At 34.1% G+C, this 24269-nt stretch overlaps 1 protein-coding gene across 1 annotated transcript in view; it reads left to right on the top strand.

The window, feature by feature from the left end:
- DNAH8 (dynein axonemal heavy chain 8) overlaps window positions 1–24269 on the top strand; it is a 119279-nt gene that overhangs the window by 42391 nt on the left and 52619 nt on the right. Inside the window, exons 32-53 of the mRNA XM_066316029.1 lie at window positions 376–476; window positions 1377–1514; window positions 2698–2938; window positions 3917–4116; window positions 4473–4626; window positions 4719–4882; window positions 5028–5130; window positions 5681–5785; window positions 6057–6218; window positions 8064–8288; window positions 9248–9420; window positions 11062–11240; window positions 12962–13149; window positions 13988–14074; window positions 14175–14282; window positions 15059–15193; window positions 15801–15962; window positions 17367–17613; window positions 18909–19150; window positions 19233–19373; window positions 22631–22868; window positions 23790–23932. Coding sequence (XP_066172126.1) covers window positions 376–476; window positions 1377–1514; window positions 2698–2938; window positions 3917–4116; window positions 4473–4626; window positions 4719–4882; window positions 5028–5130; window positions 5681–5785; window positions 6057–6218; window positions 8064–8288; window positions 9248–9420; window positions 11062–11240; window positions 12962–13149; window positions 13988–14074; window positions 14175–14282; window positions 15059–15193; window positions 15801–15962; window positions 17367–17613; window positions 18909–19150; window positions 19233–19373; window positions 22631–22868; window positions 23790–23932 — 3636 coding nt within the window. The remainder of the gene's footprint in view (window positions 1–375; window positions 477–1376; window positions 1515–2697; window positions 2939–3916; window positions 4117–4472; window positions 4627–4718; window positions 4883–5027; window positions 5131–5680; window positions 5786–6056; window positions 6219–8063; window positions 8289–9247; window positions 9421–11061; window positions 11241–12961; window positions 13150–13987; window positions 14075–14174; window positions 14283–15058; window positions 15194–15800; window positions 15963–17366; window positions 17614–18908; window positions 19151–19232; window positions 19374–22630; window positions 22869–23789; window positions 23933–24269) is intronic.

A 24269-nucleotide genomic window follows, 5' to 3' on the forward strand; every position in this document is an offset into this window, starting at 1 on the left:
CTTCTAATGCATCTAATTTTTACTGAAAATTGAATAATTCTGGTTAAATTTGCTGTGGTTTTTATTTTGCCAAGAGAATGTTTTGTACTTTTGAATACTAGTTGTGAAAATAATTTTATTTCCGTTTTTCTATGGGGATTGTATCCTTTGGACCATAGTTATACTTTAAATTAATTGTGTTATTTGGCACTCTGGTGTTGTTCTTCAAGCTGTATATTTGTTTAGATAAAAAAATATTTTCAGATATTCTACATATACTTCAGATAGAGTCAATAAAGTTTGAAACTGTTTAATGATTTATTTTTTAAATGATTTTAAGTTATAACCTGTAAACTTATATTTTCATTTGGTCTATACGAAACATAACTTAATCAGGCTAACTTTGATGAGCTGTGGAGAAAGTTTGTCACGTACTCATCAGGTGAACGTTTGTTTGGATTGCCTGTCACAGAGTATGACATCTTGCATAAAGTCAGGTAACTGTGGAAGTATGGCTGCCTTAAGTGTGTTATTAAGTATGTCAGAAAGTCTTAGCTTACACCAAAGGCAGAAATATAACAATGTATAGGTTTTACATTGCCTAGAATAAAATAAATAAGTAAATAGATAGATAAATAAAACCTTAAAAATTCTAACAATTTTTTAAATTAAAAAAACAGTATTTATTTATTATGGTAATAGAATGATACCAGATGATTTTACTGTGTATAAATACTATGTAAAGGAGCAATATGCCCTGTTCTAGATATAAATAGAAATAGAAAGATATATTTATATATTAAGATATGGTAAAAAGAGAAGAAGAAAATGTAAAGAAAGGTCATTCTATCATGATATAAGAAGAATTTAACTACAGCTTTTATGAAAGTGTGTATTTTTTAGTGCAACTGTACAAATGATGATCAGATTCTTAAGTTTTTGCACCAGCCATTTCAATAGTTTGATGATAATTCACACCAGAGAAGGATCTCACTGTTTCTGTCTGGTTTTAGATTAGAGTTTTAGTTCAGATTCAGAGAGTGCTTCTAAGTAAATTGACAGTTTTTTTCCACCTGCCAGGCTCTGCTTTGCGCTGCAGCATCAGCTCAGGGTATATAACCTAGGTTTCTTTTGGAGTATTGGAGGCTCTGGAGAACTAGGCAAAAGCAAAACTTCCTCCAAATATGTTTATTGTGGACATTAGGTCCTTAGCACCAACCATCTGCTCTTTTTGTAGATTCTTTTTGATGAAGTAGTCTTTTCTACATTAAGAAACATACTCTAATTGTCTATGTCTATTTTATTGTATTATTATTTCATATATCATGTATTTAAATATTTTGAGATATCCAGAGAGCTGATTGAAATTATTGGTATACCTGCTTCTTTTTTCCTAGGAAGGAGTTAGGCTTACTTCAGAAATTGTATGGATTATATGATACTGTAATAAGCACTATCGATGGTTACTATGAAATACTTTGGACAGAAATAGATATTGAAAAAATCACTACTGAACTTACAGATTATCAAGCCAGGTATGTTTAACGTATGAATAGTAACAGATGTTAAATGCATTAAGATTTAGGTGAGTTCAGCAAAGCCATTGATATATTTATCAAAACCTCCATGAAGAAGATTTATTGTAAACAGCAAGATTATTCAAGAAGGAATGAAATAACACCATGCTTAACACCAAGTAGTTAAGCAGCCTTTTACCTGTAGCTTTGAAAACTGAAGGGCATATGATCAGTTGGAGTGCTGGTCTCATTAGCTAAACCAACTGAAAGGTTAGGAGGACTGAAATTTTATTTGAAAAATCTAAGTTCTTCAACTGGGATGATTATCCCATTGATTTTTAAGTCTTGCATACAAGAATAACGGGCACAAAATTATTTCTCCCTCAGAGAAAGGCAAGCAGGTGTTAACCATCGAGTTTGACATCAAGTGAGGAGCTAACCAACATGAACATACTGACAATCACCCAGCACTGACATAGCTCTAAGGCACACACATGCTGCTGTATTGTTCCTCATTTCTGGGAATATAAGACCATATCAGTGTGAGGTAGAGAAGTAAGTGATAAAGGATGCAAAAACAAGGTTTTATTGTTTTTCCTGATAAGGATATACTTTACCATTTGCAATTGGGCATTCCTGTGGTAGGTCACCTGCTCGGTTCTTGGTGCATTGGCTCTTTAAAAGTGTGATCAATCAAAGAGATGGATAATTTTGTAAATGTTCTCAGAATTTTTCCACATTATAAGTATATAATTTTCATTAGTGAATGGTTTCAGAACCACTGACCAGAAATGGAGGAGGCAGTCGTATTAATATGATTTTCATGTCTGTCTGAATTGTTATGTTACTAAGTTCTATTGTGTATTAAACTGAAGTAAAAATTATATTTGTACAAGAATTTCATATATGAAATTTAACTAATTTTTTCTTTGTTTTTTTTTTTCTTTTCCAAAAAAGAGCTTCTAATCATAGGCAGGAGATAACTGTGTTTTAACAGAAATGACAGTATTTTTTATTTTCTTTATTTGCAGGAAAAATAGCAGTGTTTGAGACTATTAAATATTATGATTTTTAAGTAGGGCATTTGTATTAGTTTTTCCTAAACAGGTAGGCTAGCTGATGTAGAAAATGTTGACCTTAATACAATCCACTTTTTGACAGAAGGGGCATTTACTACAGTATCACTTTAATTTAACTGCAGGTGCCGTAGACTACCTAAAGGCCTCCACCACTGGGAAGCATTTTCAGATCTCAAGAAAAGAATTGAAGATTTTATTGAGTGTTGTTCTTTGCTGGAAATGATGTCTGACAAAGCAATGAAGCAAAGGCACTGGGATCGTATTTCTGAAACAACAGGACATTCATTTGATGTAGAATCTGAGACATTTTGCCTTCGGAACATCATGGAAGCACCAATTCTTGAAAATAAAGAAGATATTGAGGTAGGTACACATTTTTCCCCTCCTCATTCATTTTATATCCTCAGCAAAACTAATATGATTACTTGTAAAGTGGTTGCTCTCTTTAAAAATAACAACTACAATGAAGTCCTTGACTCTCAATCAGACCACACCGGTTTTAAAACAATCTGTGTTTATTTAGAAGCTCTTATCTTGGTGAGCAAATATAGAGGTAGCAGCTGGACTCTCTAGACCTTTATTTTTAGATAATCTCTTCACATTCCTCCTGCCATTATTTTTTATTTTCTTAGCTCTTTTTAAGCTGGAAAAAATCCTCAAACAAAACTTTAAATGGTCATGATCACCTAATTTTTTACCTCTTGTTGTTGCTTTATAGTTCTGTAGATAAATCAGAAATTTTAGATGAGGACTTCATGCATAATAATATTTAATATTAAGACTTTTTCTAGATTATTATGGCTTCTTTTGAACCATTCAACTTAAAAAAACTCCAAGCCCATATAACTTATGAAAACTCAGTGGAATTTCCATGTTTCATATGACAAATACATATACAGAAAAATATTATGTCTATACTTGATTTATATGGAAGCATTCCAAAATGATCTGCTTAATTTTGAATTAAACTCTGATTTGAATGGAATGTTGGACTTGACCTTTCCAACTTAAACCATTCTTATATTCTCTGATTGTATAAACTGAAATGTGGTAAGAGTCAGAGTTCATCTGGTGATGAGTCCAATCACTACCCCTCCTCAGTCTTGTAGAAATTATGATGCAAACATATTTTTACAGAGAAATAAAAAATGGTGAAGCCACAGAAAATATATACCTATCCATTTCCAAAAGTGCTTTTCTCAGTTATCCATACAAATAATTTGAGTGAATAACATTGTAGTGTGATAGCTGCATTTTAAAATATTTGATGACTGGATGTGCAGTATCAGGAAATTCATTTCACAATATTGGACAGTCTAAAATATGGTTCTTTCTTTGCAGGATATATGCATATCTGCTATGAAGGAAAAGGATATAGAAGCCAAACTGTCTCAAGTAGCTGAAACTTGGGGAGCCCAAAATCTGAGCTTTGCACCATTCAAAGCAAGAGGAGAGTTACTATTAAAGGGAATTGAATCAGCAGAAATTATGATATTGATGGAGGACAGTTTAATGGTTCTGGATTCTCTACTGTCCAATAGGTACTTTGCATGGTTCATGTATGGCATTTTCAGAAATACACTGTAATAGTAACAATACTATTACTAGCAAATTAGCAGTAAATTTGAATTAGTTTTTGTAAACGAAACAAAATATTACAAGGCCTAATGGAAAACATCCTTATAAGAAAGACTTCCACGCACGTTCAATTGAGACAACTTTCATCTCAATATACTTGAATGTAACGAAGCTGCTAAAATCTTTCCATATTGATGTTCTTATTCTAGGTGAAACAAGAGTTAGTTTGTTCTGGGTTTGGGGTTTTTTTTCACCATTGTATTTTTTTCATAATAGCTTTATTTAGAATTAAGTAGTTTATTCTCCTCTCCACTTTTAGATACAATACGGCATTTAAAAAGCAAATTCAGAGCTGGGTTCATAAATTAAGCAGCTCTTCACACGTAATTGAAGAATGGCTGGTTGTGCAGAACCTCTGGATTTATCTTGAAGCTGTTTTCGTAGCGGGAGATATTGCAAAAGAGTTACCCCAGGTAAAATTTACAGTGCTTGCCTAATATTGTGTACTGAAAGCTTTCCATGCAATAACTTTTAACAGATTATGCTTTGGTTTTCCTTTATACAGGAAGCAAAACGTTTTCAGAATATTGACAAATCATGGGTAAAAATAATGCAACGAGCTCATGAAAACCCAAATGTAGTTGCCTGCTGTGTTGGAGACGATACTATGGAGCAACTTCTCCCTTATTTACATGAACAGTTGGAAGTATGTCAAAAATCACTTACAGGGTATGAATTGTTTGATTTTTACTGCTTTACTATATTGTAAACAATTTGTATGAAAGATTATTTGTATTTCAGTCTTATTTACACCTCTATATTGAAAAAATTACAACTTGAAATATTTTAATAAAAATCTTGTTTAATTTTAAAGATATTTAGAGAAGAAAAGACTGCTGTTTCCAAGATTCTTTTTTATTTCTGATCCTGCACTTGTTGAAATTCTTGGACAAGCAAGTGATTCTCATACAATCCAGGTATGAACCTAATGATTTTTCTACTTATATTAAAAAAATAGACTACAGAGGAATATTTAATAAAATGGGATGCAAACATTTTCTTTTTATAAAGATTGCTTGAATAAAAAAGTTGTTTCTTGCTCTTCATTCTTAAAAAAATGTGAAATAGATACCTGTAATTCAAAACAATCTTCAGAATTCAGAACACTAGAACATGGTTTGATCAAGTGATTTTCTGGTGCTTTCTTTCCTAACTAAACTAATAAAAGGATCCCGTGAGACTTTTCTGCTTTGCATATTGCAAAATTCTTCCAGGTAGTCTGGATTGTTACTGAGGGTTGATTGAGATAAGCCACTTGATCTCTGCTAGATCATCTCTGGAAACTCTAAAAATACAGTAGACAGAGATAAAATTCTACGCAAACATTACTGTAATTATTACCTACAGATGGTCAGAAATTCATCTGTATGTTCCAATGAATTTTGCAGGAAAACCTTATTTGAGAGTTTTTTTCTGTTTGCTAATGTAAAATATTTACGTTGAATAACTCCTGAATTATCCTTACAGCCACATCTGACTTCCATATCTGACAACATAAATGAAGTAGAGTTTCACCCCAAGGATTATGATCGTATACTGGCAGTCATATCAAGAGAAGGAGAAAAAATTCCAGTAATTATCTGATTTTTTTTCCTAGAAACATTAGTTTTATTATTGAGCATGCAAGATGTATTAAGATGAATTATTGTTAATTGCAAATAAATAATTCAAGGACTGTTGTTAACAAGACTAGAATATGTCTTCATTAAATAAATTGTTAGGATATTAATTGAAATAGAATCTGTAGCTGTCATGAATAGAAATTTAGTAACTATGTAGTAACTCATATTCTTGAATAGAAGGTTGGTAAATATTTTATACATTTACTTTTTTAATTTTACAGTTGGATACCCCAGTGCTTGCAAAAGGACCAGTAGAAATTTGGTTGAAGCTTTTATTGCAAATGCAGCAGAGGTCATTGCATGGCATAATTAGGGCAGCATTTTACCAAATTAGTGACCCAGGATATCAGCTGTTGAATTTTCTTAATCAATTCCCAGCCCAGGTAAGAATAAGAGATGTATGTGTGCTGCCTGGGTTGTATCTGGGGGTAGGTGGAAAGTAAAGAGCATGTGGGATTGGCAGTATGAGGAAGTTCTCATAGAGGAAACAAGGGGAAGGATCTCGTCGGTAGAAGGTAATCCTAAATTGTTATGATATTGATACCAGTGTATAGCATAATATTTTTCTTGCCATCTGCTTTAAATTTAGTTTTTTTAGTTCTCTTGGAGAATATAATGTACAGCATATATTTTCTGTAATGGATTTTGAATCCCTTTCAGCTGCAAATAAAATTGCATGTGCAGGTTGATTTCTCTCATAATTTAAGATTGCAAGAGCTATGATTATGATTATTTATCTCATAATTTACAAGATTTACCTCATAGTTCATATATTTGTCACTGTGATAATGCAGTCAAGACTAGTACCAGGCTATGTGGAAGGATTCTAGAAACTCCTTCATTTTCTTGATAATTCATAAATTTCATTAAAAATTAATGAACTGTTTCCCATCCCACATGAATTCTGAAACTGTAATTTGCTGACTGGTACAGTGCTGGTTGTAATTTTGAATAAAAATTCTGTAGATACTAAAATGGGCCAGTATGTTGCTATTTTCAAAAAAATCAATACATTTAAATATTTAATAGAATTTTCCTAAAGCTCTATTTACGATGTTATGCGGTATTGTTACAGAAGTGTTTATTTGAAATTTTTCACTGTCTTAAACAAATAAGGACTGTCTTCTTTCATGTCAGGCATTTTGATGTGGCTTTATTACCACCTGTAAAGATCTTTTCTCACATCTTGCTAAGTTCTTATGATCAAAAAATTGTTTATGTTGGAAGGATTTGGCCAATAATTTTTACAAAGAAAAACTGTGTTACAAAAGAGAGAAGAAATTAGGCAAAATAATGACAAATTAAATGTTTTCTTTAAACTGCCTTTTTCCTGACTCAGAAGCTGATGTTATAGATAGCATGAAATAGTCATATCCAAATATTTATTTTATTTATTTTCTGTTTTCCTTTGACTAACTGGTGATTCTAAATTTTTTTAGACTCTACCTATGATAGCTTACCATTTAAAATCATCAGGCTATCTTCTAATGCACTTAAGTCGGTAACCATGAGCTCACTACAGGCATAGGAAGCCAGAAAAGTAGAAAGAGATGTAGAGTAAAATTTTTAGGGCTTGATGCTTTGTGGATATAAAAATGTGGGTAATGCAGGTAATAAAAGGATACAGTGCCTATTTGTCTTTTTTGTTGTGGGTATTGTAAATCAAAACCAATCTGAGACAGTAATTTATGTACATCTTATAACTCTTTAAATTTATTTGAAAGCAAAATAACTTTAGTTTAATGTGCTCTTGGCTGTGCTCCAGTCATGACAGAATGTTAGAAGGCAAGCCATACCATTTTCAGTGAAGATTCGCAGAAATTTAATGTTCTTTAATTAGTTACAAATTGGCAATGGAAAATTTTCAGAAGGTCATCTCCACACACACCACCCCCCCCTCCCCTTCCCCCCCCCAGCCAGTTTAGGTATGTATTACTGGAGTCCTCTAAAGGATTAAAAGGGAAACTGACACTAGTCCTTAGTGGGAGTGTATCTCACTGCGTGACAAATGTTTGTAAAATTTTTAAATGCTTTCTCAGCAGGTTGTGCAGCAGAGTCAGTTAATTCAAGCATGGTGTCCTGGTGAGATAGATTCATGTTAGATCTAGTGATATTTTGGAAGTGTCTACACCATAATTTATCATTCCTGTTATAACTAAGCCTTGTGTAACACAGGTAGAGTTCAACAAGTGATTAGTTTGTATATTTTTCATGCATTACATTTTTAGGTTGGATTACTGGGAATTCAAATATTGTGGACACGTGATGGAGAAGAAGCTCTACGCAATGCTAAGGACGACAAAAAAATCATGGATGTAACCAATGCTAGATTTCTAGATATTCTGAACACATTGATTGGCCAGACCACGGAAGATCTTTCCAAGTTTGAGAGAGTGAAATTTGAAACACTTATTACCATTCATGTGCATCAGCGTGATATTTTTGATGATTTGGTAAAGTATAGATTTTGATTTCTGGCAACTAAATGCATTTTCTGTCATAATACTCTTTCTTATATGTGGTAGCTACACTTAAATGTGTATGCATATATACGAGAAAGATGTCCATAACATCACCACTGTAAAAAATAATACAATTTTGCTTAAACTAGAATAACATTAAGTAGTTCTGTCAACTAATTTTTTTGCCAAATGTTTACACTTTTCTTAGAATATTTTAATTTTCCATGTCTTCCTATAGAGTATTTTTTGGTAGACAAAACAAACCATTTCCTTCCTTTGAAAAACAGTTGTACTACTCTCACTTGCATAATTTAAGAAACTGAGACTGCTGAGGGTGTTGTAATTGAAACATCGTTTCCTCATGACTTAACAGAATCACAGTTGGCCCATGGCTACATGTTCCTGAGGAGAATACATAGAACAAAAATGAACAAAAAGCCTACTCAAATCAGCAGATAGTTGCAATCCTACAGTTGAACTTTTGAGTCTGTGCTAAATTGTTACTGTTCCTTTATTCTTTGAGGAATGGGATCCTTCAACACTGTCCCTCACATATTTCCAGAGGATTTTTAGATTATACAGCATTTGCTTCTCTGCCTGTCACGTACTTTCCTCATCATGCCCTTTCCTCATCACGCCCTTTGTTGCAATGTGTTTGGTGGATGTGGCAGTGTGCTATTTGCATTTCTCACTTGGAAATACCCTACCAAAGCAGTTTAAGATTTATTTGATAACACAGATGACTGGGTTAAGCAATCAGGATGCTTTTTAATATCAGTTTAGCATACATCTGAACATGTTATGTCATACTTATTGTATTAAAGTTTACCTACACAGGAAATTTAATCTGAGTAATCACTCATTATTCACATACAAATAAGCATTTTATCATGGTTGGTAAAGGCAATAAGTGTAGATGCTTGGTTATAACATATTTACTTTATTTTAAGGTAAAAATGAACATCAGAACACCAACTGATTTTGAGTGGTTAAAGCAGTCTAGATTCTACTATAAAGAGGATTATGATCAAGTCATCGTAGCAATTACAGATGTTGATTTTGTTTACCAAAATGAATTTCTGGGTTGCACTGATCGTCTGGTTATAACACCTCTTACAGACAGGTTAGAAAACTAATTATAGATAAATACTTTCAGTATCTATAGTGTTCATTTAACATTTATCTTTAAAGAGATATGATCTGAGTTGAGTCCTGTGTAGACTATATCATTCCTGAACACATTCTCATACATTTGCTTAATATACTCCTTTAGAAAAGGTAAAATATAGTCTCGCTAATCTGTATACTTACTAATTCCTTTATCACTGCCCAGTCTTAAAAAGAGCATTTAGTAAGAGAAATTCATTGTTTTAAGGTAATATAGTACCATATAGTTTAGCAGTATACTGAAGAGAAGATCCAGTCAACTATTTCAAATTTTGTAATAAGAGATTCTTTAAAGATTCCGTGGCTTCTTTTAAAGTCAAAGGAAAAGCAGTATGCACTCACCTTCCTATAGCCAGGCAAGTAAATGATAATTTTGTTTCAAATATGGCTTAACAAAAAACTGTATTTAATTCTCATCTTGGGAATTTCTTTGCTTCCTCCCTTGTCCAAATTCTTTCTCCATTAGATTCTTTCTTGAGATGTCACTTTTAACCAAATGAGAAAATATAAGATCAAGAGATACTTCATTTACAAAAAGATCTCAAGAAATAAAAGCAACTTCCAACCTACAACGATTTACTTTGATATCTATGTGGTGTATGTGCTTCTATGAGGTTTAAATATCTTTATTTCTCCAGAAGGGGTGGAGCTGCTGTTGTGACAGTATGGACAGTTCAGTAGATTTCTGCAGAGAACTGTATTGCCCTCAGCAACTGAGTATTTTTGATGTAAAATTGTTAAACTCTGCCATTCTACTTCAATCTTGGGGTAGAGATAAAGCCTTCCTGTCTCTTCAGAGTTTCGTATTGTATAGAAAGCAAGAAAGTTCCTGAAGTGCAAGTTTGGTGTAATAAATTACAGTGATTCAAACTAAATTGAGGAATCAGTTAGTTATAAAATGCTGTTCAACTATGGATTAAAACCAGGAATACCTCAGTAAGAATGTGTCCAAACTATGTTGATTTGACAGTGAAGAATACTCCATTGCTTACGTCCTTTAGTATTACCCTTCTATACTTTGCCATGCATAAAAATCATAGCTAAGGCTCACATATAAGTAAAACTGTAATCTAGACCTTTTAAGACTTTTAAAAGAAGAGGTAAAGCTTAGGGTTATTTTTTTCCTAGATTTGTATTTATTTCTTACCCATAATGGGAGAATTGGCCATCTATATGTCCTTATTCTTTCACACTTGAGGATTTAGTCAAAAGTAACAAAATTAAATGTGTACAGATTAGGCTGCTGCAGAATATGGCGATATAGCAGAATTCAACAGCAGAATATGCTCTTTCTAGCTGCCAGAAAAGTTAATGAGAAATATCTTTATGGGATGGGCATTGATTTTTTAGCTTGTTAACACCAGGGTTTGTTTCTTTCGTTTTATTGTTTTTTTATTAAGTAACATTGAGATGCTAAATTTTCTTACTTTTATCTCTCTGAACTTCTTGCACTGAAATCCATGAAACTGCTTTATAAAGAAGTAGCATTTCAACATAGGGGCTGTAGAATCTCTTGCATAACTTGATCTGTATTTTATATATACACACTTATATCTTTCATATAATTTAATAGATTAACCTCAATTAATATTTGTAGGTGCTATATAACTTTAGCGCAAGCTTTGGGAATGAACATGGGAGGAGCTCCAGCAGGACCAGCTGGAACTGGTAAAACAGAAACAACGAAAGACATGGGAAAGGCTCTGGGAAAATACGTAGTAGTCTTTAACTGCTCTGATCAAATGGACTTCAGAGGTTTGGGCAGGATTTTCAAAGGTAAGATTTCTTCCTGTAGGATAGAAGAGACTTCCACAGGTCATTTAGCAGGTGCAGATAGAGCAGGGTGCTCACTCAGTACCATATTCATGTTGGGTTTTGGCTGTCTCCAGGGATGGTCCAGGTTGTGCAACACCTCTGCTCAAGTGTTTTGGTTATTCTCGTTATCACATTTTTTATACTTCCTCTGGCTTGGAATCTTGCAGATTGAAACATGGGTCCATTGTCTACTCTTCTTCCTCTGCACCTCTGAAACAAGGCTGCCTCCAGTTTCTCGGTGCCTCCTATTATCTAGTTGTCAACAGCAATAAGCCTTTCCTTTTGCTTTCTCTTCAGGCTCAACACATGCTGTTCTCTCAGTCTCTGCCACTGTGTCATGTCCCGCCTCCAGCCACTGACCACCACAGCAGTCCCTTGGTGCACTCTTGCAAATATATCAATGTCTCTCCCCTACTGGGAAACCCCAAAGTGAGCATGGTACTCCAGCTGCTATCTGTGCAGAGTAGAGGTGAACAGTGGTATGCTTCACCCTGCAGGCCGTGCTCTTTCCCAGTCTGCAGCTGCCTTCCCTTGCTATAGGGGCATAGTTCTGACTCATGCGTAATTAGTTGTTAAATGGAACAGCAAAATCTGCAAATCTGCCTTGCAACCCAGTCAACACAGAGCTTGTACTCCTGCATGGATATGTCTTACTTATTCTGGTCTAAGTAAGGGACTTCAACTTCACGAGATTTCTGTCAACTCATGTTTGTGTTGTATATATTGGGACTCAAGAGGCATAAAAGTGGCTGAAGCTGCGGGTTTATAAACATATCGCCCATTTGAAAGTCATTAGGATTTTAGAAAATCTTTGAGTGACAAAATTCAATGCAGAATGTCTTTAAAGTGATTTAGCCTTAACTGTGCAACATGAATAAACCCTGAATGACTTGCACAAATCATTCACAATTAAATTGCAAGCTTTCAGTATACATGAAAGAAAAGCATGGCTTGCTGGTACTTTAATATCATTTGAGATAAAATGATCTTAGAAACTTTCTTATAAAACATTGTGAAACAAAAAACAATTCTGTTAGGTGCTACTGCATACATGTTACCTTTCCAAACAGAAATTAGGCAACTGGGAAAATAATCCTGTACCAAAAATATTCTTGTTATTAATATAGTACTTCTAGATTTCTCTTTTAATTTATTTTTCTTTCTATGGGTTTCTCTCTTTCTTTCGTAGACATATCCATACTTCGAATGTTGTTAATGTCCTGTACTATTACATGAGAAACTTGTTTAGTGGGGGCTTCAAATGGTAAAATAAAAACAGTGACAATTTTTTGGTGACATTTAGGACTAATGTTTTGTAGCTCTAAGTCACTTATTTTGAATTTTTTAGACTAACAGTTCAGCTTTTTGCAATAATTGAATGGTGCTCTACAATAAAAGGCTACATTCACAGAATGATCTATAAAAATATTTACCAAATGCCAAAAATTATCAAAATATTTTTTCAGATTTTGATTCACTTTTAAGCATTTTGTATAAATCAGCTAATATTAATTCAGACAGATACCAAAATAGTCACGTGGATTGGAGGAAGATAGGCCTTGACCACAGGGCAATAAATAAAACAAATATGATTTAATTACTTGCAGGAAAAGTAATTTAGCTCGGGTATTCAAATATGCATTAAGGACAAGAGATAATATTTTTTTCTTTCCCTGTTTTAGGTCTTGCACAGTCTGGATCTTGGGGATGTTTTGATGAATTCAATCGAATCGAGTTGCCTGTCTTGTCAGTAGCAGCACAACAAATCTATATTATTTTAACAGCAAGAAAAGAAAAAAGAAAGCAGTTCATATTTTCTGATGGAGACTGTGTAGATTTAAATCCAGAGTTTGGAATTTTCCTAACTATGGTGAGTGTAGTAATAGCTTGAAACAAGTGACAATTTATACTACATAGAGGTTAAGTGACAAGGTGAAAAGAACTGGTTTCAATAATAAAATAATGTCACTATAGAAATAGATTGAAGTGCACAATACATAAATAAAATTATTATTCATGAATGGCATGCCTTCATTTTGACTTTAATATTATTGAAAGGGTTCATAATGATGTCCCTTCATTGCTGTATTGCTATTCACCATGCAGACTAAGAGTTTGACCAAACTTGCAGAATTCTCTGTGCTCACTGAGAGGACCAAACACTAATATGCTGTACTACCATATCTTTCATAATGCTGATAATAATGCATTAATAATTCACAAATGTTTTAATAATATCAACATATTAGTAGCTTAATAGTATTAATACTTCAACAGTATTAATAAGAAGAAAGATACTGTAGGGAGGGCAGAGAAAAAGAACATTTACTTAAAGAAGGAGATATAAGAAAGATATTTTTCAGGCACACAGGTCTTGAGTAATGGGTACCTACATGGATATGTAAAAATTCTTTGACCTCTCAGAATATTAACTTTCGGAATATGCTGTCTTATTGCCATAGGATTTTTGAGGCTTCACAGCACTGTTTCCTGTAATCTCATGGCCAGGAAATTTTAAAGTGAATGTTTCCTAGTGCCGAGGCAGATGGCAATCCAAGATTACTTCATGGGAGATTAAAATTACAGTAATTGATAGGCATTATTTCAAACTGCCCTATTTATACATGTATTTATTTCTATTGAACAATAAAAAGGAGCCTATTTTGACTATTGCATATAATAATGACACATTGTGTTTTCTTATTTAGAATCCTGGATATGCTGGACGTCAAGAACTACCAGAAAATCTCAAAGTTCAGTTTAGAAGTGTTGCAATGATGGTTCCAGATAGACAGGTATAATTCCTGACTGAACTGAAAGGAAAAAATGTATTTTAATTTGCTGCCCTGCCTTTAGGAGAAACTAATAGAATTTTTACAAATATTTGTATTTCAGATAATTATAAGGGTTAAACTTGCAAGTTATGGATTTATTGATAATGTGGTCTTGGCTAAGAAATTCTTTGTTCTTTATAAACTTTGTGAGGAGCAGCTCACTAAGCAGGTAATGTTATGTATTTCCTTTGTCTTTGTATTTACATAGTAATACCTCCTACTTTTTGGGTTATGCAGATTGTTTCTGAAACATCACTTCTGTGCCTTTTACAAAATATTGAAGTACTTTAAATGTAATTTAAACAAATACCTCTATAAAATTTGTGAATAAATTGCTACATTAATTCATGAGTATGTACACCTTTTTTTGTTAAAAGTTATGCTTTTTAGTTAGCTGCAAGTGCATGAGGTTTTCTGCCTAAACATGCCAGTCAGACAAAAATTATCCCAGTCATATAATTTTTCTGTAAGAATTATCTAAGGCTAGGATAAGTAGTTGGAAATTGGAAACTGGAAGCCATAGGAGAAAAGTCTAGTTTGATTTAAGTTGTTCATGTTCCTGTAGCACTGCCTTGATCTGAAGTCTGTACTTTAAGATGCCTTAGTTGAAAAGACGTGGTTTAGAATGGAACTATTATTTTTTTAGAACCCTGCTATTCAGAGCCATACAGTTTTTTCTATATGGCATGATAAATGGTGAAATCAATTAAATTTAAATTAAGAAAGAAAAACCTTATAGCACACATGCATTTTCCTGAAAACAGCTTTAGTATCCTTCATTTATTTGAACAGAACAATTTCTAAACAACAGCAACAATTTCTATTTTAGCTACCTTTTCCAGGCAGGACTACTGTACTCTACAGTATGCAAGTAAAGCTTGATATATTGATGAAATAAAGTTAGAGAACTTGTTACTGATACATAAGACTTCTTCCACTTTTTAGGTCCATTATGACTTTGGTCTGAGGAATATTCTTTCAGTACTGAGGACTCTTGGGGCTCAAAAGAGAGCCAGGCCAACTGAAGGTGAATTAAGTATTGTCATGAGAGGGTTAAGAGATATGAATCTTTCTAAGCTGGTAAGAATCTAATTTAACACTTTAGCACCATGTAGAGGCAAGCCTAATAGATACATCATGGTTGTTTGAGATCAGAAAAAATGTCAAACATTATTTTCTTTAAGAATTGAGACATGCTAACTTTCATGTTATTAAACAGCACAAAGTTCATTAGACTTGTAAAGAGTGTTCATTATGCAAAGGTTAAAGTAGATTAATAGTGGCTTACCTCTGCAAGTGACTTTCAGTGTCCTGACTTATGCACAGACTGACCACTGTACCATAAGTAAATTGAATCATGAATGTCCACTAAATCAAACTTTCAGAGATTTCTTTCCAGATAGGATGTTCTTTCCAATACATGCTGCAAATGGTTTATAAATCAATTTTACAAATAGACTCCACTGTCTACTCAGTTGGAAAATTCTTTCAGTTCTGAATTTCCCTATTGCATCGCTTCTTTATTGCATTTTCAAAATGCTATTTTTCCTGTTGGCTGTCTGTAAGCATCTATATCTAGAAAGTATGTTGTTACTGCTTTTTCTTTTATAACAGAGACTAATTTTGATTTGGAAACATTCTTTGGATAACCATCCTTAAAACATATAATAACATTTTTTTGTTTCAGATAGATGAAGATGAGCCTTTGTTTCTCAGTCTTATCAATGATCTCTTCCCGGGGTTGCAGTTGGACAGCAGTACCTATGATGAGCTTCAGGCTGCAGTGGCTCATCAGGTTGAAGAAGCAGGATTGGTGAACCATCCACCATGGAATCTTAAGCTTATTCAGGTAGAACTTTCTTCCTTAAACATTCTTCACAATCAGGAGTCAGAACAATGTGTTAGTGGCTAGATCACTGTCTTGCCCAAGAACCTGCACACTGAATGTGGGAAAAACTGAAGGTTGTGTGTGTGCTATACTAAGACCAATGCAAGGGACTTGCACTGTGGTGCGTTGTGGGGGTGGGCGGAGCCCCGGCTGCTCTGCCCTGAAGGGAGCCAAGCTGAGGAGTCAAGGAAGAATTTCGCAACTTCACCCAGAGCCCCTAAGACAAAGACAAACCTCCTAGCCACGGCGACCTGTCCGGAGACCCACAAGCCCCCTCGGGATTTTATGTAGATCTGTTACAATTGATTGGTTCTGTACCCTTTTCCTCCCACCCTGGTGTCCCATAAAAACCCCTGGGTTTCCTCTGGTTGGGAGAGGTTCCTTGTCCCTGGATCCCTTTTGCTGGTACCCTCTCAATAAAGTACCACCTGGGGAAATTCCATACGAGACCTCTCTCTCTCTCACCACGGCCGGCTAAAAGAGGGGCAAACTCACAAGGGCATGAGCTGAGAGCACTGAGCTGAAATCACTGAATGCTGAAATCACTGAGCTGAAAAATCTCTGCTCTGCCCGCTGCTGAGAAGCCCCTCTGCCAGCTGAGGAGCGCCCTGACCCCCCAAGGAGCTGTTTCTAGCGAGACATCCTTTGGGGTGGCTGTGGCTCTCTGGGTCCCAAGCGGCGGACCCCATCCACCAGCTGGAATAGTGCGTGTAGATCTTCATCCTGGACTGATACAAGCCTTTATTCAGCTTGTAGAGGAAGAACTGTATATGCTTCATCTTACAAGATTTTGGCACTCAGGAGGAACTAACACTGTTTGATGCCATTCAGTTCCTTCATACTTGTATAGGCAGACTGACACCTCCACAGCAAGTCTAATGCTAATATTAAAAGACAAATAGAAAATTCAGTAGAGAACTCCCCTGAAACTAAACTCATGTGCAGTTCTGGAGAAAGTGCAGTCCCTATGTTTGTTTCATATACTCAGGAATTTCAGGACTGTAGTAATTAATCATACTTCTGTGGCATTAATATTTTGCTACTGTTAATTTTTCCTTTTGAATAATACAGAAAACTCTTTTTCAAATCTCATTAAACTATTTCACCTGCTTTAAAAAGTTTAGTTCTGTGAACCACTTATAGTAAACTTGCTTAGAGTTCAGAAGATTAGGAACTGAAAATATGTACTCTTCCACAAAACACTGTAATTCAGCAAATGCATGCTAAATTCAATCCTGGGCATATAACTTGTATGTTTAATAAATCTTAATCACTAGTAAGTGCAAGCAAAAATCTTTCTAAAGCATGTATTTATTTTTATTTTGGTTTTTAAATGGAAACATTTTATTTTGATTTTTTTAATAGTTGTATGAAACTAATCTAGTGCGTCATGGGTTGATGACACTTGGACCTAGCGGATCTGGAAAAACAATGGTCATAACTATATTAATGAGAGCACTCACAGAGTGTGGCCAACCCCATAGGGAAATGCGCATGAACCCCAAAGCGATTACTGCTCCTCAGATGTTTGGAAAACTAGATGCTGCAACTAATGACTGGACAGACGGAATATTTTCTACTCTGTGGAGGAAAACACTGAAAACCAAAAAGGGTATGTAAATACTTTTCATTTGATGTCATAGAAAAGTATCTCGAATTATATATTGAAAAAAGCATATTGAATTCACAAATGTTCCTCTTGAGGAAAACTATGGAGAACATATGAGATGACATTACACCACTTAAGAAAGGACACCAGTTTAAGGATTAATTATTTCAGTAGTGTTTATACATTAAAAAAATTATCATTTTCTTGCCATTTCATTTTTACAGTGTAGATGTGTTACTTGGAAGCTGATAAATTATAAATTAGATTAACATGCTCTAATCACACTGTCTTTATAATAATGTTGTTTTTATGGTTTTGCATGCATTGATTGCACATATTTATGTTTCAGTAATTTAGGACTGGCATACTGAAATTCCTTTTCACAGTGTTTCATTTGTATCTGAAAAAATAAATATATTAAAGAAAGGAAATTCTTTCCAGGAAACCTTTCTAGAATGATGTTAATTTTAAAAGACAGTTGATTTTCTTACATTGTAAATGCATATGTTTACTCTATTAGAAAATCTCTATATCCCAAATGAAGCCAAAATTCTAAAATTTAATTCCCAAAACTTAAGTATTTACATCCATGTTTACATTTCAAAGTGTAAGAACAATAACCGGATTTTGAGAACAGAGGAGTGAGCATATCTTTCCTTAACTTGAGAGGGACCTGTGAATATTCAATGTCTTTTGTTTAGTTGCTCAAAGAACCCTTATTTTAGCAACAAAATACTAAATTCCCTAACCTCCCTGTGCTGCTGGGGTAGGGTTGGGGCAGGAGGAGGATGGAGGAAGAGTTTGATTAGGTTGTGAAGAAAGGTTGAATCTGGAGAAAGAAAAAGGAGTGGGGTGAAGTTGTGTTTGTCGTTGCTTCTCATCATCCATATGTATGTTAATTTGCAATAAAATGTTATCCAATTTGACTCTGTTTTGCCCATGACAGCTGTCAAGTGATCTCCCAGTCTTTATCTCAACCCACAAACATTTTCACTGTATTCTATCCTTCTGTCCTGTTGAGGGAGGGTAGGGAGAGAGTAGCGCAGTTTGTACCTGGTAGCCAGCCAAGGTAATGAATATTCAACACTCTAAAAGTATATTTGCTCCCTCATTTGCTACCAATTGTTAAAAAATGCAATTTATTCAGCAATGAGTACCCATGTAGAGGGCAGAAATTACAATAATTAAAATCAATTTTTATATGATGTTTAGGTTCCAAACCATCTTTTGTACACTTATTTTCTTGGGTTTTTTTCTGCAATGTGATATGAACTATCTCTGTTTTGATTATTTTCCAGGTGAAAATGTGTTTCTGGTTTTAGATGGTCCTGTAGATGCAATCTGGATTGAGAATTTAAATTCAGTTTTGGATGATAACAAGACCCTCACTCTTGCAAATGGAGATAGAATTCCTATGTCTCCTTCATGTAAACTGTTATTTGAGGTCCACAACATCGAGAATGCCTCTCCAGCAACAGTTTCTCGAATGGGTATGGTCTTCATCAGTTCTTCTGTCCTCAGCTGGAGACCAATATTGCAGGTAAGATAATTATTGCTGTCAGCTCCTTCTTATACCTTGCTATACATTTTATACAGAACATTACTGTGGGTGTGTTTTGCAGGCATGGCTGAAAAAACGCAGTGCTCAAGAAGCTGAAGTTTTGCAAAGTTTGTATGACAGAATCTTTGAACCAGCATATACATATATGAAACTAAACCTTAACCCCAAAATGGAGCTCCTGGAATGTAACTACATTATGCAGGTAAAACAGAAACTGCATGAGTCTGTATGGATTGGCTGACAATAATAAAAGTGAAGAAATAGCAAGGAGAACATTTGATAGCCATAAAATTTAATTTGAAAATATTGTCTCTTGACAGAGAAAAGCTTAAAATCAATATTTATTTCTTGGGCAATATAAGAGGAAGTGTGAAGATGTGCAGAAGAAAATATTTCTCCTCTGTATTACTTCATACCTAGGCTAGTCTTCTGATGACTGGAATTTGCAGACTTCAGTAAATTTCCAGAAGCATGTATTTAATAAGCTAGTTGATTCATTTTGGTTCTTTTACTACCAAAATACTGTGGTAAGGATCACTATATCTCTACTGGCAGTGTCAGCAGAGAGAGAGAATAATTCTATATGTCTTCAGATGTAATAGGTGTAATTCTGTCCATCAGCTCTTTCAAGGTCAATGTAGTAATTTTTGCTTCTCCTTTCCTATCCTACCTTGAGTGGAATCCAAACTATAGCAGTGATTTATTAATAATATAAATATGTGTTTGGCAGATTTTGCAAGACTGTCAGTCCTGTACTGCATATCTCCAGCTGATTTGTTTATGAGTCTGTTGTCATCTGCAGATTCTAAGTTTCCAGACTTTCCATTTGTCCGTGTAATCTCCCTTTTATTTTGACACACTCATAAAAAATTCAGTGGTGCCCTTGAACAAGAGTCTAGACAAGGTAATATTTTGGATAGTACTCCAGTTTAATATTAAACTACCAAATTTGCACCCAATCTCTTTTTGCTGTTCATTAGAGAGTTACTTTCAGATTTTCTAGATTGTGAAGTATTTTACTGCAAACTATTAGCCACCGTAAATACTGGAGAGCTTAACTGTGCAGTATCAAATTCGAGTATCTTTAGAATTAAAGTCCCCAGACAGAAACTACTGAACTAATCATTTTATGATGTTCAATGCACAACATTTCTTAGAGAGGTGTTATTTTTCTTCTTTTCTTAATCTGTGAAACCTCTGACTGAACTGATCTAGTCTTCATAGAAGATTTTTCCTGTGATCAAAAATTCCTGTTATTTTTGATTAGCACTTGTTAGGTAGTGTCAATAAGTCAGTGCAGTCAATTCATGCTGCTTGATCAGGGAAATATTTCTCTGATTTAAGCTGTATTGAGTGTTTCTTTGTGTGAATAAAAATCTCTAGTAATTTCTGTTGTATCCATGACTGAGTAAATAACTCTTAGCAGGCCTCCATGCTTGTTCTATCTACGAGCCAGTAACGTCAGAGGTTTTTACCCTACTTGTACCTTAAAATCCCTTCCTTGCCATAAAAGGTCTCTGCAGAAGTCCTGTACCTTATCAATCTATTTGTTGGCTGGGTCTTATGTCTCTTTAGCAGTTGTAGGATTCAGGACATGCTGCTTCTGTTTAGTTCATGCATTTTCAAAAATTACAACCAAATCAAAGCAGTTGCATCAAAGACTTGTATTTGAGTTCCAAAGCTGAGTTTTGGATGTTCAACCAAACATGCACGTTTACCTGATTATGTGCCACTTGTTAGCATTCACAATTTAAGTTGCCTATTCACGTACTTTATAATGGTTTCATATAAATCTGAACTCACCTTTGCCTTCCTCCTTGTAATTTCCACTGACTTTCTAACTCTTTGTGCATCCTCTGGCCCACCTCATTAGGTAGACAAATCTAATTTACCTTAGGAAATTCAACACTAGTTTTTTGTTTAGAGTTATCCTGCCTTATGAGCCTATTGGAAAAGTCAGTAAACTTGTAGCTAAAGGAGATCTGATTGATTATAGTCTGCATGAAGGATCAAAGGTGTTTGACATCATTCTTTACCAGGCATTTGCATGGATGCTAAATAGTCACAGCAGAAGATAGGAGTTTCATTTGTAGATGGATTGGAATATGGGAAATGTGTGACTGGATTATCAGTTGTTAGGAAGGACAGAGGTTATCACTCAAAGATCCTGAGGCACCTTTGCTGGGATCAGTGCTGTTCAAAATATTCAAAAACAACTTGGAAAAGTTTTAGGTGAAGAAATTTATTGACGATACAAGATTATTCAGGGTATTAAGGACAAAACAACTAACCATGAAGAACTGTGGACAGACTTTATGAGATTGAATAAATAGGTAATAAAATGGCAAATGAAATTCAGTGAAGATAAGCATGAAGGAGTTCACACAGGAAGAAAACAAACTGTTCAATGCCATGAATAGCAGACCTGTGAGACATCTTGCCAAACGTTGTAATAGACAATAAAAGTTTATGTAGGCTCAAGGCCAGGCTTGCTATTTCCAGGGTGGAAAAAACCACATGGGATAATAAAAGCAGAAATAGTGTGTATTGTTCAAAAAGACATAAGCCGAAGAGGGTACCAACAGGAAGTACTATCCCAGCACCACCATAAGCCAAGAGATATCTTTTTCTTTCACTCTTCTCTACTTTTGGCCACTGTTGCAAATGAGATGCTGGGCAAACTTTAGAACTATTACTGTATTACTGTATTACTTCCCACTCCAAGTATGAGATGCAAGACAGCATAAAGAGTACTAATTCCAAGAGCTGACTGAAAATCTGTTTCACTGTGAAAAAGACATATTTTGAAACAATACGCTGTACACTGCCTTGTATAGAAGGAGAGTACAAATGGGATTGCCTAAGACAGTCAAACATCCAAATCCATAAGCAACATCACAGAATTGTAGATAACTAGTACCTATTTTTCTAGAATCTGTATTCTAGTTCCTTAGAAACAAAGTGAAGCAATCACATAATAGAATAATTTCATCTATTTTTAAAAAGATGAAAATGTAGAAGTTAGTGTGATAGATACATAAATTGTACCATAATTGAGATAAATGTATCAGACAGATGCTGAAAATTCTTCCATGCTTAAAAATGGAAAGAAATGGCTAGGCTTCACCTATTCTTGGGATTCTGAATAATATAAAAATCCCTTAAAAAGCTGTTTTGTTACCCTAGCTCATAAATGACATTTGTTTTGTAGGCACATTTTAAAGGATAACTTATGATCAAATTACCTAAGTAAATTTGAATTTTTTTTTGCTTTTTATATAGCTATTTTTAATAAATTTTATTGAGTTTGTTGATCTGAATTTTATGTTTGGTGTTTTTTTGTAATCTGTATTGATTTAAATTTTGAATACATATAAATAATGCGTGTGCATACATATATAGGTATATAAAAAGTGATTATGTAATATTTTCTAAATGCATATTTTCCAATATTTTCAGTCTATTAATCTTCTGGAGGGCTTGATTCCAGCGAAAGAAGAACGTGGTGTGTCAGCTACACAACTTCTGCATAAATTGTTCAACTTTGCAATAATGTGGAGTTTGGGTGCCCTTCTAGAGCTGGACAGTCGAGATAAACTTGAAGCCTTCATCAGAGCTCATGATAATAAATTAGACTTACCAAAAATCCCCCGTGGCAGCAATCAGACGATGTATGAGTTTTATGTTAGTGATCGTGGTAAGAAAACCCAAAATTATTTTTTAAACTCTCATTTTAAAACTGTTACTGCTTTAGTCCTTTTTATGCAGTCCTATGAATTGAGGGTTTTTGACAGTGTAGAACCAGAACATCTGTAGATGTGAGAAGTCAGAGATGAGACACAGAGTGCTCATTGCTAACTTTTTTTTTTTAATTTCCTTTTTGCAAATTACTTTTCTATTAATTTAGCCAGCCTACAATTTGTACATAATTTGTGCTTAGGCTGGTTTAGTTTAGCTTAGTATTATTTTATGCTTAATTTTCTTTCAGGTGGTAGTTTTTGTTAAAGGAATAACATCTGATTTTAATTTTGCTTAGTAATTTTTACTCCTGTCTAATAATTGGTCATAAATCTGAAAGGCTATAGAATTATAAGAATATTGAAATATTTTGATTATTGATATTTTGAATAGTGTGCTATTTTCTAGAACATTTTTTTAGTTTAAATAGAACAGGCAACCATTGTCACAAAAATCTTACTGTCATGACAGAGTATGTTCTCTTCTGAGAAAATTAATTTCTCTTGTATCCAGATCATTTTTTTTTGCCAACACATTGATTTAGTGTATGTATATGCAATCCATATTGCCATGTTCTGTAATTTTTCACCAGTGGTGTGAGAAGTAATTTCTAGGTGAACATTCTTTAGGGTTTTTATTTAGATAAGAATATATAAATTCAATAAATATGTCTACATTTAGAAGGATTGTAGATTAATTACAGGTCATGACTAAGAATGGCCTTTGTTAGGTGCATTTTAGACAGATTAGAGAAAATTTATCCCTTTTGATACTTTGTAACAATCTACCCATAATATCTATTTTAAAAATTATTTTACTAAGGAAATATTGAACATAATGAACATGATCAGACTATTATGTTTTTTTTTAATAATTTCAGGTGTCTGGGAGCATTGGAGTAATAGAGTTCAGGAATTTGTTTATCCAACAGATCATGTCCCAGATTATGCATCTATTCTGGTTCCAAATGTTGATAATACCAGAACTCAGTTTTTGATAAACACAATTGCAAAACAAAAGAAAGTAAGTACAGGATTACATATTTTAGTACATATCTACCATATAAAATAAGTAAAAATCTACTTAAAAAGTAACTAGATGTTACACTTGTTCTTCACCTGCTAGTCATTGTCTCTAGTTATTGCTTCACAGGTGCATCATTATATTGCTTTATTTTTATTTTCTTAACATGGATCCTCTCTAATTATTTTTGTGCATGAACAAAACTTTAAAATATAAAGGAAGGAATTTACAGAAAGCCACCTTAGGGCCACCCAGTAAAAGAGACTGTTGCAGCAGACGTGTTGGAAACTAGAAGAAATTTGGCAACTAGAAGAAAATCCTCTAGCACATTCTTGTT

This window comes from Sylvia atricapilla, chromosome 3, assembly GCF_009819655.1.
Source record: "Sylvia atricapilla isolate bSylAtr1 chromosome 3, bSylAtr1.pri, whole genome shotgun sequence".
Taxonomy (NCBI): Eukaryota; Metazoa; Chordata; class Aves; order Passeriformes; family Sylviidae; genus Sylvia; species Sylvia atricapilla.